The sequence below is a fragment of the Prionailurus bengalensis genome, chromosome B4 (assembly GCF_016509475.1).
Source record: "Prionailurus bengalensis isolate Pbe53 chromosome B4, Fcat_Pben_1.1_paternal_pri, whole genome shotgun sequence".
In the NCBI taxonomy this organism is placed as follows: domain Eukaryota; kingdom Metazoa; phylum Chordata; class Mammalia; order Carnivora; family Felidae; genus Prionailurus; species Prionailurus bengalensis.
The window spans coordinates 5,196,294-5,211,800 of record NC_057358.1 but is presented as its reverse complement, the minus strand read 5'-3'; the positions used below and the strand labels follow the sequence as shown (position 1 = coordinate 5,211,800).

The window sequence follows — 15,507 nt, the reverse complement described above, 5'->3', positions numbered from 1 at the left end:
ATATAGAGTACTCCTAAAATTCAACAATAAGAAAACAAACGGCCCGATGCAAAAATGGGCAAAGAACTGGATTAAATATTTCTCCAAAGAAGATACAAAAGATGTGCAGTAAACACATGAAAATATTCTCAACAGCACTAATCACTAGGGAGATGAAACCAAAACTTCAGTGAGATACATCTTCTACCATGAAGATGAAAAAACAAGAGCATGTAGAGAAAAGGAACCCTGTGCATTGTTGCTGGGAATGTAAAATGGTGTAGTCACTGTGGAAAACAGTATAGCAGACCCTCAAACATTAAAAATAGAATTACCATATGATCGAGAAATTCCACCTCTGGGTATCCACCCCAAAGACTTGAAAGTAGGGTCTCAGGCATTTGTACATCCATGTTCATAGCAGCCTATTCACAAAAGCTAAAACATGTTATCAACCCAAGTGTCCATCAACAAATGAATTATAGATAATCAAAATATGGTATGTACATACCAATGGAATATTATCCAGTGTTAAAAAGAAAGGAAACTGCGTAATGTACCACAATATGGACTGTGCTAAGGACAATATGCTAAAGTAAAATAAGCCAGCTACAAAAAGATAAATACAATTTTGTGCAAGATGTCTTTGCAACCCCCCCCCAAAATGGACTGGTCTTGAAAGTAACTGTATGTGTGGTGTTTCGAAAGAGGTAGGGGTTCTTAGACTCTCCTTCCCTTCCAAAGTTTCAGAATCACCCATGGGAGGGGTCATGAGTCCTCCACAGGCTGAGAGCTTGACTCTGCAATCTCACAAGTTTCTCCAGGCCGAGGACAACGATGCTGTCAGCATCAAAAAGCAAACTGGGCTTAAGGAAAGAAAGGGGTAGGTGAGGAAAAACCAGCTAAATCCAGTCTTTGCCTAGCCATTCCCTCTGGGGACTTCTTATCTCTCGTGTCCTGATTTATGGCATCACTGATTCATGGCTGAATGGAGGCTTTCCAGCCACCAATAATGTAATATTACCTGGGACATCCAAAGTTCCATGGTCAACTCAGGCTCCCTCAGAAGGAGGGAACATTTTATCATGGAGCAGAGTCTAGTATTTTTATTAGACTATCCCTTCCGGTCTACTGTTAAATATTTCTAGAGTGGAGTGTTTTATGATCATTCCTCCCCATTCCACCCCACCCTCCATCTCTAAGTATTTTTCCATCTTTGTTAACATACAGCAAAGCACCACAAACACAGATTTAAGATTTTGGTAGCATGGAACTAAACCCACGGTACTACCAAGCTAAACACACACACACACACACACACACACACACACACACACGTGCATGGGGAGTAGGTACATTTTTTTTTTTAATGAGTAGAATGCATTTATTGTTTTCCTTCTAGAATTCATAACCTGCTGCACAAGTAGCCCAGGAACTGCTGTGGGGGCAGGGAGGAATTGTAGCAATGCCATCAGTGGGATTTGACCCTGGATTAGTTGGGAGTTTCCAGTGTGCTTCATGTCCCCAGTGCTGGTTTAGGCAACGTGTTTAATAAATGTAGAGACAGCACCAACAAGCCCATGTTGGTGGGCTGGCAAAGTGCATCACTTCCCTGTTCTCAGAGCCCTATAATCTAGGCCACCTAACTCAAGATATCCATACTTCCGTGTATGCAATTCCTCTCATGGGGTAAACTGTAGCATGGTGTGTAGATGCAGAGAAGACACAGCCATACTGCCCAGGTTCCGGGAGTAGGTACATTTTTAAAATGGGGGTGGGGGGATTGGGTCCAATTAAAAACTGCTAGAATGGAAATTCAGAAGAGCACATCAGGAAGAACCTGTGAAAGAAATCTTCACTGATGCAATCAACACCATAGGTTGAGATAACTTCAAGAGAAACTTTAAATGCCTGCAAGAAAGTAACTTGTGGTGATGCCAAGAGACCCTGCACCTGTAAATACCATATAGCATGGTTCTTGGATGAGCAGTATCACCATCACCTGGATATTGCTAGAAATACAGATTCTGCAGCCCTGCCCCAGACCTACGACTCAGGAGCTCTGGGAGGACAGGCCAGCACTCTGGGTTTTAATAAGCCCTCCAGGTGGCTCTACTGTATGCTCACATTTAGGAATCACTGACAGAGAGGGCCCAGGATGGAAAGGACGACAGTAAGGAACAGAGCTGATGTAGCAGAATGAGGACTCCAACACGGCAACGATGAACTTATACAACCCACCAAAGCCACAGTCAAAATATTGAACGTGGAAAGAGTGGAAACACTACTCTTAGGCCCTGGAAATGGAATGAGGAACTCTAAAAGGTGTGATTAAGGGACAAGAGAAGAGGGAAAGGCAGCACTGTGAAAACCACAAGGAGGGAAATACGTAAAGAACATTTTCCTGACCAGATTATAATCTCGGCCTGAGTTGTCGAGGGCTCTTAGAGTTTCCTTCCAGAGCAATCCTCAAAGAAAGGGACCCGGGTGACATTCGCCAACTGGATTTTGTTTGGTTACTTACTTTGCTTATTTTTTACCTTATTTATTCGGATGCAATCTCAAACTTAATAGTAAAACTGCAAGAACAGGAAAAAAAGACCTTCTGAATACCCTTTACCCAGATTCACCAACTGTTTACATTCTGCCCCATGTGCCTTATCACCCCTCTGTCTATATATTTATTACATATGTGTGTTTTCCTGTGAAGTATTTGAAAGTAAATTGGAGACACTATGCCCCTTTATACCTAAATACTTCAGTATATATTTCCTAAGAATACATTCTCTTACATGCCTTCCTAAAATACAACACTCTCACATAATCACAGAACACTTATCAAAAATCAGGAAGTTTAACCTGGGCACAATATTATTATCTAATATTCAGGGCATGTTCAAATTTTCTCAGTTGTCCCAATAATGCCCTTGTTAGCCATTTTCTCCCTGATTCCGAATCTAATCCAGGACCACATGTTACATTTTGTTGCCATGTCTCCTTAGCCTCTTGCAGTCTGTAACATTTCCTTTGCCTTTCTCTATTCTTCTTGATCTCGAATACAGGCCAAGTGTTTTTTAGAATGTCGCTCAATTTAGGTTCAACTAGTGTTTCCTCATGATGAGATTCAGATTATGGATCTGGGGGAGAAATACCACAGGTGTGATGTTGTGTCCTTCTCAGTGAACTGTATCAAGAGGCACATGAACTTGATTTGTCCCAGGATTGGTGATTGTGCCACAGGCTACCTGGTCACCATGCAGGGAGGAGATTTGAGGAATGCGTGCCCCACTTAGCTAAACTGACACAGTGGAATCCGCCACACTATATAAATATCCTGTCCATTATCAAACTTCAATCCGCTCATTCTAGCATTGTTTCTTCCCTTATGCCATCATTCTTTCTCTATTATTTAGAATTATACCTTAAGGAGGGCTTTCTCTTCTCCCTCTGCTCACTTATTTATTCATTTATTTGTTTATATTAGTTCAGACTTACAGAGTTTTGTTTTATGTTGTTCCATAATCTGTCACAATTACTGTCTTTGTTTTGATACTCAAATGGTCCTGTATGTGGCCAGTGACAGCCAGTTCAGCCTTCACCCTATATCCTTTTGATATGTCACCATCATTCTTTGGGTATCTCCTTACTTTTTGATACAAGGTATTCCAGGCTCATCTGGCATGCCTTCCCCATCCTAGCCCTGGAATCAGCCTTTTCCTCAAGTAGCCATGGTTTCTTCTGATGGAGACCAAGATCTGGGCACCAAGTACATTCAGTGCTGATACGTCATTGCTTCTAAGCATTGTAAGAGGACAGAGCTGGAACACGCACAGACACACAAACACACACACATCTGCACATGCACATTCCCATGTACAGACACACGTACACACACATGCATGAACACACACACACACACACACACACACACACACACACACACACACACACACAATGGTTACATTCTGATATCGCTGGTCCCAATTCTCTTTAACATCATAGGGCACTTTCTAGTCATCCTCTCCCCCCCTTTCCATAGTTGTAACTTCTTCTTCCAACAGTGGGAAACCTGGGCTGTGTTTGTCTTTCTCATTGATGATGACTGGTTCCCAGAGGTTATCAAGAAGAAAAGAGCATTGACGGTGCCTTTAGACCTTTGCCCTCTGATTTAACAGCATCGGTGAGTTTTCAAGGAAAATCTGTAGAGGCTATAAACCTGTCACTGTTTACTCAGTGTCTGTCCTGGTTTACTTTTCCTTTCAAAGAAGTGGTTCTCAACTGTGTGCATGGCATGTTTCCTGTGAACCCTGTCCTAGTTGCTGTGTCAGATTCATTGCTGCAAAACTGAATACACCTGCAATAACACCGGCATTTGCAGAAGGTGTATTGAGCTGAGAGGGGTACTATCTGTCATGAATCTAAGATAAGGGGAATAAGTCAAGTGATTACAGAGAAGACTGCATATTTTTTGAAATCTGTAAGAACTCTGAGTTCACATAGACTCAATAAGCTGCCCACACACATAGCAGCCAGCTCCAAGGGGCCACGAAATGAGTCACACTTTAGCACTGATGCCCTTCTACCATAGCATCAATTCTTTATAACTCTTGCTGATATGGTCACCAATGCCTTGACCTTCTAAATCCCCCTCAGTGACAGGTCACAGATGTTTCATTTCAAAGTGTACCACAAATGCTAAAAGTTGAAAACCACCATTCTAAATGGAGGAGAATATTTTAGGACTTAGAAGATGTAGAACAATCTGCCGAGAAAAATATCAAATGTGGAAACAACACAGAAAACAGCAGAGACTGAAAAAAAAGATGACAGACAGAAGATCAATAGATTCAGAACATTACTTGAACTTCAAAATGGAACTTGAGGACTACCTGGTGAATAAAAATGTTCTGGGAGGGATTCAGGCGAACAAGATACAATCCAAAGACCAGATGGGAGAGAGAGAGAAGACAGGGGATGGTAAAGGAAGTAAATCTAAGCAGACAGGTTTCTTCTATTAATTTTGTGTATAGAAATTAGTAAGAAAATAGTATTTTTAGGAAACTGATATGTCTAAATCAAGATTATCTTATGACCTCACTGAAAAGGAAAAGAAAATGTTTGAGTCCACTCTAGAAGCCACGTAAATGAAGAGGGAGCATTGAGACTACCAGCATGGAGTGGTAAAGAACAGCACAGATGTATCTTATATTGTACAAAATCTAAGACTAGATTATCGGTGGGACTTTAAAATTCAGTGGCTGGATTAAGAACAAAAATCAGGGGCGCCTGGGTGGCGCAGTCGGTTAAGCGTCCGACTTCAGCCAGGTCATGATCTCGCGGTCCGTGAGTTCGAGCCCCGCGTCAGGCTCTGGGCTGATGGCTCGGAGCCTGGAGCCTGTTTCCGATTCTGTGTCTCCCTCTCTCTCTGCCCCTCCCCCGTTCATGCTCTGTCTCTCTCTGTCGCAAAAATAAATAAAAACGTTGAAAAAAAATTAAAAAAAAAAAAAAGAACAAAAATCAAACAATCCATTTCCTCTCCTGAGACTAGGAAGACTACAGTAAGGCCTGGGCTTTACTGATCCATGGGGCTGTCATAGCTCAGGTGGGCTCAGGTATGAGGCATGCTGGAGCCTCAGCCAGGAGAGCCTACTTCCCGAAGGAGGAAGGGAGAACCCAACAGCTCACCCACTGGCAGGCTGGTCTACCTGCAGGCTGCCAGGCATTTACAGCAGACTGTTCTGACCACATTCTGAACTCGGAGGGGGATCCCTCTGACTCTAATGTGTAAAGAAGCCCAGCTGGCCCGTGGGATATGGCATAAGGGGCCTGGGCTGTGAGTTCATGTCCTGGATTCTGGCGGTCATTCTTGGACGTCCAAACCTAAGCGAGCAGCTGGGGAGTGTGGCAGTCCAGGGGTTGCTCTCTGCAGGAAAACACAGGCAAGACTTGGGCAGAGGAATCAGGGGGCTAGTCCTGAAAGCTAGGGTTCCTAGGAAGAGACAGGCCAGCCCACAGGAAGCAGGTGAAAAGGAAGGAGAAAGCTGCCATTTGGGGGCCCGTGGCTACCAAAGAGGACCCAAGATCCTGCCCAACCAAAAGAAGTCTCAGATTGCAGGAAAGCAAACACAGACACTATTTGGGTAAATCAAACTAGACTGGCTTACTTGAGGATGCAGAAGGAAACCAGCACCACTCACAACACCCAGGTTAAGATCAGAGAGTCATTACATTTTCTGGGACGGGTGGGGATTCACGTTCCAGAACCCAGAATCCTCACTATGACATGGAGAGCTACAGAAGATGGTTGCATTTTCCGGATTCTGTCCCCCTCAGACCTTGCACCAAAGTCTACGATGGACAGGTGACTGAACTCACCTCATCCATTTGGGATTTGGGCCATTTACAGTATTTTCAAGTAGTTAGATCATCAGACTTGCAGACTAGAACTGTGTGTTCCTGGCATATATCCAGATATGGGGATCAAGAACTTCAGTAGGTATCACGCCCTCAAGTCATTAGACCAGGTCTGGAGCTTACCCTGCAGATCTACCGAGCACCTCTCTGTGGAGGTGCCACAAAAATGAAATCAATGTACATGGTCGGGCAAGTCCCAGGACATGGGGTTTAGCCAGTAAGTTTCATACCGAAGAAAATCTTAGGGTCTAAATCTTGCTCAAGTCTTTCAACTTCTAATTAGAATGGGTGGGGGGCATTTTCAACACTGTAGCACAGATTGGAGAAAACTTGAATCGGTCTAGCTCTGGCTCTTACCTTCTTTTGGTACCATTCTTCTGACCAAAGGTATGTTAGTTTTCACTGGGCACGCACTTTGTCACACCCACAGTCTGCTGGGAGTGACTGGTGGGTTGTCTCCCAAAAGAGGGCCCAGAATCCTCCCAATGGCTTTGCAAAACCTCTTGGCTTCAATTTTACCTCAAGCTGCCTTAACTGGCTCAGAGAAAGCCAAAAATACCTAATTCTAGAATCTTCTGCATTTCTCACATTTATTTCACAGGCAACATCTTACAATAGAAGCAGTGAACACTCACACTTGGCATGATTTACCCCTCTCTTGCCCTAGATTCAACTGAGGTCTGAGTTCCTATGGCAGGGTACCCCAAAATCCCTCACCCCAACTTATTTCATTATGAAGAATTTCATGTATTTTAAACAGTATGTAACATTTGGGCACAACTAATATTCTGCCAGCCCTCATCAGTGTGGCCTTCCATCTGTGGCCAGTGGCCAGCCGCCCGGCCCCCATGATTGCCCGCACCCATCCCAATCGGTCAGCATCTCGGTGGCACTGGTTATTTATTAACTATTTCAACTTTCACCCTGGTGTAGAGGTAATCTATGAAAAGGAAAAACATCCATTTACAAAACAGCTGAAGAAACAGAGCATTCCAAAAACTTTCAAAAGCATTTTTAACAGGTAAAACATTTGTACTACTAAAAATTCAGAAAGTATGGAAAGGGAAAAAGTGAGAAGCTATGATAAGGCATTCAGTAAAAAGTCTCCCACTCCCAGCGTGTCCTCAGCTGTCTCTCCTCCAGTGTTAATAGTCTTTTGCATCTTTTCAGAGATTTTATGTACAGACAAAAAATTGTGGATAGGTACCATTTCTTCTTTTTTCACCGATGGCAGCGAATGACACACGGGGTTCTGTTCGTCTTCTTCCTAATGTAACAGTGTATCTGGGAGATCTTTCCACTTCAGTGATAAAGAGCACCCTTTCGTCTGTTACAGAGGTCTGACTAGCACTTCTTCCAGGAGTAGCTGTACTGTAAGTTACTAAATTAGTCTCCTGCTGACCACATGCGAGGTAATTCACACAGATACTGGCTACTATAATCAATAACTCTGTACATACTCACTTCATAAATATGCCAGCATGTCTGTCGGGAAAATTCTTAGAAGCGAAATCGCTGGGGTAAAGGGCATGTGCATAATAAATGTCATTCTCTGAACAGGTGTTTCTTGAACACCTTCTCTTGCCAGTTACTGTACTAGGCTCAGGGAGGGTGGTGTCGGGCAAAACAGATGTGGCCCCCACCCTCTAGAGCTCGCAGCGCACATTAGGAGACAGACAGACAGACATTATAACATCTCAGTGTCTTCCATACAACCCTGAAGGCAGCTGACTGCGCAGGGAAAGAACACGGAACTACGGGACCTGGCTGCTTTGAGGGGGGAGCGGCAGGGAGGGAAGGCTTTCCTGAGAAAGTCATGTTCAAGTTAGGGAGGATGGCAGGAGATGGGCTGGGGAGAGCGGTAGGCATGGTGAGTGGCAGAGGGTGGGGGGGACCAAAGGCCAGTGTGGCCGCGGGTGGGGGGCAGGGGGAAAGTAGCTAGGGAGGAGGTGGGGCCCCATCCAGCAGAGCCTTGAAGACTTCTTGAGGATGTGAGTTTTTATCCTAAGAGCAGCGGGCAACCAGGAAAGAGTGAAGCCATCATATGCATTTCTGAAGATACCTGGCTGTGTTACAGAAACAGATGAAAGGCTTTCAGGGAGAACAAGCAGGGAGAGCAATCCCAGGGCTGTTACTGTTTTCAGGCAAGAGAGCTCAGAGGCCCGGGCTGCGTGGGCTGGGAAGACCAATAGGAAGGGGAGGGCAGGGAGAAGGGTTTCCACTGATGACTCCCCAGTCCCGAGCCATGCTGGATGGTGAGCGCCTAAGGCAAGGCTCCTGGGAGGCCTCTAAACGATGAGAGCCCTTACTGAACGTTTTCCACATGCTTGGAATGTGGAGTGTATCCTAAGGGGCCCCCAGGAGAGCCAGTCCCTGGCTCGAAGGTGCTGAGTGCCACCCAAGTGACCCTGGGGAGCTCCTCTGAGCCAGCTGAAATGTGGTCACCTCTCCTCTCTTATCTGCACCTTTGCAGGCGTCACGTGCCCTCCTCCCACATCTGTGGAACATGCAGACATCCGGGTCAAGAGTTACAAACTGAACTCCACCGAGCGGTATACCTGTAACACTGGCTTCAAGCGGAAAGCCGGGACATCCACCCTGACAGAGTGCGTGCTTAACAAGACCACGAACACTGCCCACTGGACAATTCCCAATCTCAAGTGCATCAGTAAGTACACGGCCCTGCACTGTCTCTCTGTCCCCCTCGCCAAGACCGTACAGAGAACGGAAGGCAGTGTGGAAGGCTGCGGGAGCCCATCTCTTGGGGGAGGGGGACAAGACATTTATGTGGAAGTCTGAGGCTAACTGAACCGTTGGGCCTCTAAACAACACCTCTGGGGGTGGGAAATGTACAGGATTTAGGGTCACACAATTCTGAGTTCCAACCCTGGCTTGGCCCCGCACCACCCTGAGCCTTCCTATCTTGGAACTTCGTTCATCATCTAGAAAATGAACCTGAGGTCAACATTGTGGGTTGTAGCAATGTTAAGTGAGCCCTGGTCAACATTCACTACAGCCACACCTCATTCTGTTGCGCTCTGCGGTGTTGCACTTTACACATAGTTGTGTGTTCTGCTTGTTTTGTTTTGTTTTTACGAACTGAAGGTTTGTGGCAATCCTGCCTCAAGTGAGTCAGTCTGTCGATGCCATTTTTCCAACAGTAAGGCAAGGTGTCTTTAAGTCTCTAAGTCACATTTTGATCCTTCTTGATGTATTTCAAACTTTCTCATATTTGTTGTGGTGATCTGGGATCAACAGTCTTTGGTGTTCCTACTGTAATTGCTTTGGGGTGCCACAACCCACACCCATGTAAGGCAGTTAACTTCATCAGCCGATGTTGTGTATGTATCCTGAGTGCTCCATCGACTGACTCCTACCTCATCTCTCCCCCTCCTCGGACCTCCCTGTTGCCGGAGACCGAACAATATTGAAATTAAGCCAATCAATAACCCTACAATGGCCTCTAAGTGTTCACGTGAAAGTAAGAATCACATCTCTTCTCAAATCAAAAACTAGGAATAAATAAGCTTAGTGAAAAAAAAAAAAAAGCATGTCAAAAGTCAAGACAGGCCAAAAGCTGGGACCCTTGTGCCCAACAGTTGGCTAAGTTGTGAATGCAAAGGAAAAGACCTTGAAGGAAACTGAAAGTGCTACTCCGGAGAACACATGAGTGTTTCTTTCTGGAGAAAGTGTGAGTGGTCTGGATAGAAGGTCAAACCAGCCACAACATTCCCCTAAGCCAGAGCCTCACCCAGAGCAAGGCCCGACCTCTCTTCAGTTCTATGAAAGCTGACAGGGGTGGGGAAGCTTGAAGCCAGCAGAGGTGGGCTCAAGAGATTTGAGGAAAGGAGTCGTCTCTACAACATAAAAGTGCAGGTGAAGCGAGCAAGTTATCCAGAAGATCTGGCTTATCCAGATGATCAACGCAGATGAAACAGCCTTAGAGTGAGAGAAGACGCCATCCAGGACTTTCATAGCTGGAGAGGAGAAGTCAATGCCTGGCTTCAACGCCTCAAAGGACAGGCTGACTCTCACATGAGGGCCTAATGCAGCTGGTGACTTTGGGTTGAAGCCAATGCTCACTGACCATTCCAAAACTCCTAGCACCCTTCAGAACTATGCTAAATCCATTCTGCCTGTGCTCTGGAAATGAAACGACAGAGCCTAGATGACAGCACTTCTGTTTACAACATGCTTTACTGAACATTTTTTTAAGTTTATTTATTTATTTTGAGAGAGACAGAAATGAAGAGAGAGCACAAGCAGAGGAGGGGCATAGAGAGAAAGAGAGAGAGAATCCCAAGCAGGCTCTGCAATGTTAGTACAGAGCCCGACGTGAGACTCGAACTCATGAACTTCAAGATCATGACCTGAGCTAAAACCAAGAGTCAGTTGCTGAACTGACTGAGCCACCCAGGTGCCCCGTAGTTTCCTGAATATTTTAAGCCCACTGCTGAGCCCCACTGCTCAAGACGACTCCTCTCAAAATATGACTGCTCATTGACAATGCACCTGGTCACCCAAGAGCTCTGATGGAAATGGATAATGGCATTATTATTGTTCTCATGCCTGTTAACACAACACCCATGCTGTAGCCCATGGCTCAAGGAGTCATTTCAACTGTCAAGTCTTATTATTTAAGAAATACATTCCATGAGGCTATCACTGCCATTCCTCTGATGGATCTGGGCACAATAAATTTAAAACCTTCTGGAAAGGATTCTCCATTCCAGATGCTATTAAGAACACTCATGATTCGTGGGAAGAAGTCAAAATATCAACATTCGCAGGATAACAGGAGTTGGGAGAAGTTGGTTCCAGCCCTCGTGGATGACTGTGAGGGGCTCACGACCTCAGTGGAGGGAGTCACTGCAGATGAGGTGGAAACAGCGAGAGGACCAGAATCAGAAGTGGGGCCTTGAGATGGGACTGAATGGCTGCAATCTCAGGATAAAACTTGAACGGATGAGGAGTTGCTTCCCATGGGTTCCTGAGATGGAATCTATTCCTGCTGAGATGCTGTGAAGATTGTTGAAATGACAACAGAGGATTCAGGATATGACACAAACTCAGTTGTAAAGCAGCAGCAGGTTTGAGAGCATTGACTTCAATTTTGAAAGTTCTACTGTGGGTTAAATGCTATCAAACAGCATCACCTGCTACAGAGAAATCATTCGTGAAAGGAAGGGTCAGTCACTGCAGCAAACTTCATTGGGGTCTCTTGTTTTGTTTTATTTATTTTGAGAGAGTGAAAAGAGAGAGAGTGTGTGCACTCATGTGGGGGAGGGGCAGAGAGAGAGGGAGAGAGAGAATCCTGAGCAGGCTCCACATAGAACCTGATGTGGGGCTCAAATCCATGGACTGTGAGATCATGATCTGAGCCAAAACAAAGTGTCAGATGCTTAACCAAATGAGCCACCCAGGTGCCCCCACTGGTGTCTTATTTTAAGGAATCGCCACAGCCACCCCAACCTTCAGCAACCACCACCCTGATCAGTCAGCAGCCATCACCATCGAGGGAGGACCCTCCACCAGCAAAAGGATTATGACTCACTGAAAGCTCAAATGATGGTTAGCATTTTTTAGCAGGAAAGCATTTTAAATTAAGGTATGTATATTGATTTTTTTTTAGGCACAATGTTATTGCCCATTTAATAAACTAGAGTATAGTGTAAACATAACTTTTCTCGGGTTCAGGTTGTACAGATTGTTGTATTAATCCTCAAATAAGTTTTCTAGGTATGCAGGATGGTTTAGTGTTGATCTGGCTCTATTTCAGGGACAAGAGACGCAAAAAAACTTCCATGCTGTTCCGCCATCTTGGCCCCTCCCTAAACAAAACTTTTCTATGCACTGAGAAACCAAAATATTCATCTGACTTGCTCTATTGCCACATTCACTTTATCATGGTGGTCTCAAACTGAACCCACAATATCTCTCTGAGTTAGGCCTATATTATTACTATCAGTGCTTTAAGATTATGATAGAATTTGGCTACAGACAAGGGTGTATGCTCACAGCATGCTTGCTTTCCAGAGATCTTTCCCAATTTCTTCCTAGAAGATGGTGTGCAGGGAAATTATTACTGTTCTCTGTTGTTAGCCACCCAGGAGAATGGGGATACCCACCGAGCAGATTCCCTTAGCCTGGTCACCCATGGCTGGTGTCCAGCCAGCACTCCAGAGCACGTGTGAGGGAAGGTTGTCCGAATCAATTATTTTTAACCGTCCACAACTGGGTAATTTTGCCAGAAGAAGCCAACAACCTTGGAGTGGAAGCCAGTACGGCTATTTCCAGGGCTACTAAGTCCCTTACTTTGGAAACATAAAGATTAGCTCATGGTTTATTGCATATTTGGTGGATATCCAACTGCAAGCTAGATACTTTCTCGTATAACATTTGTGAACATTCTCAACTCCTCTCTGGGGAAGGGGACAGAGGGAGTTGTTCTAGAGCAAATTCCCTCTGCTGTAAGAGTCCTTGAAGAGCCAGACTTTCTCACTGAATGTGCGCTCCTTCCCTCTCCCCCTGCACGTCCGTCTCGCAGACATCAGGGCAAGGAGGAAGCCTTCTGTTTGTTGCAAGGGAATCACTCAGCTGCAGAACATAGTACCACATGGCATCAAATGCCACTCCAATGATGAGCTGGGTGAGGACAGGTACGAGCAATAGCACCGTGGCAAAAACACAGAGTAGACAGCTTACTCTGTCCAGTCCGGGCACATGCTGGTACCTGTAATCCAGGGGCAAAAATAAGGGCTTTCCACTGCAGGGAGAGTGACTGTTTCTTTGAAGTTCCAATCCATTTGGATGAACGAATCCAGTATGGAGAAGAATTGTAGGCTCTGAACCAGCTGGTGGGGGGTGGGGGGAGAGGAAGGAAGGGGGGGAGACCTGGAATTACAGACCTGTAGAACCTACAGACTGGAGTACCCTGAGGCTTCACTGGCACAAAGACATCTCACCTTCTGCCACTAACAACTCCCTCCATTACTTTTCCTAACCTCTTGTGCTTGGGATGCTTTTTTTTTTTTTCCTTAAAAAATAACTGAAGCTACTGAGTAGTCATGTATTTTCCCATGTAAAAGACAACATTATAAAACTGAGTTGGTCTCATGAATACCCTTCTACCCAAAAATAAAAGACATTTGATATGTGCGCAACTTTTTGGAAAGCCTAGAAAAATAGTTGGCAGTCTGTCTGCATTTGCATGGGAATGACAGATTGGGACACATTGTTTGTTGACTATTTCTTGTGCTTCTGACCTCTCCCAGGAAGCCGGATATCTCCATTTTAAATTTCTGTATGTATTATTTTTTTATTTATAGCCAGTTCTGAAGCAAGTCTCCACCCTCAGGCTCATAAATGCCATGTGGTTATGCTCTCTCTAGGAGACCCCTCCCTGACTCATCTAAAGCCATCCTCTACAGAAATGCCGGCAGGGGTGACCCCAGAGCCAGAGAGCACCTCCCTTTCTGGAAAAGGTAGGGATGTTGGAAACGTTTTAAGGACTCCCATTCTCCACCACCTCTCAGGTCCCCACAAATGTGTCAGATTCTTGAGGCCCTGATGGAGTCCCACTGCAGACTCCAACAAACAGAACCCACTTTTTATTTGAGTTAAAATTAAATTTTATAGTAGCTTCATTTTCTCTTTTAAATCAAAGGTGCTTGATATCCAGGTTTCATCGGACTTACAGTAAAACCTTGGTTTGCGAGCATAATTCGTTCTGGAAACATGCTTGTAATCTAAAGCACTCATATATCAACGCGAATTTCAAGAACCATTGGCTCAGGTATGATCATGTGATGTTCAGCATCACGTACAACCTGTATTGCAAGACATCACTGGTTTATAAAGTTAAAATTTATTAGAAATGTTTGCTTGTCTTGTGGAACACTCACAGAACAGGTTATTTGCAATCCAAGGTTTTCCTGTAATTAATAATGGTTCCAAATCCACTTTTCATATGCCGGATCAGACTTAGTTGCAGATGTATTTCCTCATCAAGAATTGGGGAGGATCTGAGGTTTTGCCTGCCTGGTGTGTTAACCCACCAAAACTTCCTGGGTGCCAGCAGAGAACATTAGCTCCCCAATTCAGAGACCAAGGACTCCCTTAGAGGGCTCAGCAGTCAGCGGGAGCGTGGGCATGTTTTTGTCAATTCCCTCCTCCCTGTGTCCCACGGGGGCAGCAGGGATGGGTCTAGAAGATGCCTGTACATCCAGCAGGCTGCCCCACAGGAGAGGAGGCCTGAGTTCAAGCAACTGGAGTCTTTTATAACTGGCCGACCATGTCTGCCCTTTGCTCCAGAGGGAGGTGCCATCTCCACCTTCCGAGATTTCATGAGCATCCTTGAAAAGTTAGTCCTGAGAAAGGGCTGTCAGGGACTCTGCTGACAAGGCACGGGGAAACATGAGGGACCCCTGAAGAATTGTCCCCCAACCATCCCAACTATGACAGCTCTGGTAAAAAGCTGCAAACACCCCGCATTTCCAGGGTCTTTCTTAGGTAATCTTCTATCCCAATTTGCTCAGCACTGTCCTGATGTGTTTTTCTTTTTAAATGTTTATTTATTTTTGAGACAGAGACAGAGACAGAGCAGGGGAGGGGCAGAGAGAGAGGGAGACACAGAATCTGAAGCAGGCTTCAGGCTCTGACCTGTCAGCACAGAGCCCGATGCAGGGTTCAAACTCATGAACCAAGAGATCATGACCTGAACTGACGAAGTTGGACACTTAACCAACCCAGGTGCGCCCCGGCACTGTCCTGATGTCAAGAAAATTTGAGACCTTAGCTGCTTGGGACAATGTGCTCCATATCCTGGGAAAGCCTTACTTTACACTTAACTCTTGATGTTTTATGTCTGGTCATCCAGTGGCTTTTCCTGGCCCTTGTCTCCCCCTTTTGGCCCTAGGCATAGTCTCTCTGCTGCCGTTGGCAGCTCTGAGCTAGAACACGGGTTCTTAGCCGTGGATGCACACTGGGATCTCCTTGGAACTCTGGTGGTCTGGGGAGCAGTCTGGGAATTCGGGTTCTAGAAGCTCCCCAGGTGATTCTCAGGGAGCCAAGGCTGAGAACCAATGCTGAAGGGAAGACAGGCCAGAAGGAGGT

General features: G+C 45.3%; 2 protein-coding genes across 5 annotated transcripts in view; one reads left to right on the top strand and one right to left on the bottom strand.

Moving 5' to 3' along the window:
• Positions 1 to 15,507, bottom strand: part of FBH1 (F-box DNA helicase 1) — a 168,995-nt gene that overhangs the window by 76,261 nt on the left and 77,227 nt on the right. The gene's annotated exons all lie outside the window — the stretch shown is intronic.
• The window catches only part of IL15RA (interleukin 15 receptor subunit alpha), a 61,476-nt gene that overhangs the window by 21,536 nt on the left and 24,433 nt on the right, over positions 1 to 15,507 (top strand). For 3 of the 4 annotated variants that reach the window (XR_006294385.1, XM_043561526.1, XM_043561525.1), the window contains exons 2-3: positions 8,867 to 9,061; positions 13,785 to 13,877. Coding sequence is in view for 3 of the 4 variants with exons in the window: in XM_043561526.1 (XP_043417461.1) it covers positions 8,867 to 9,061; positions 13,785 to 13,877 (288 nt within the window). In the remaining variant the exon portion in view is untranslated. The remainder of the gene's footprint in view (positions 1 to 8,866; positions 9,062 to 13,784; positions 13,878 to 15,507) is intronic. The other variant, XM_043561527.1, reaches the window with a different exon arrangement.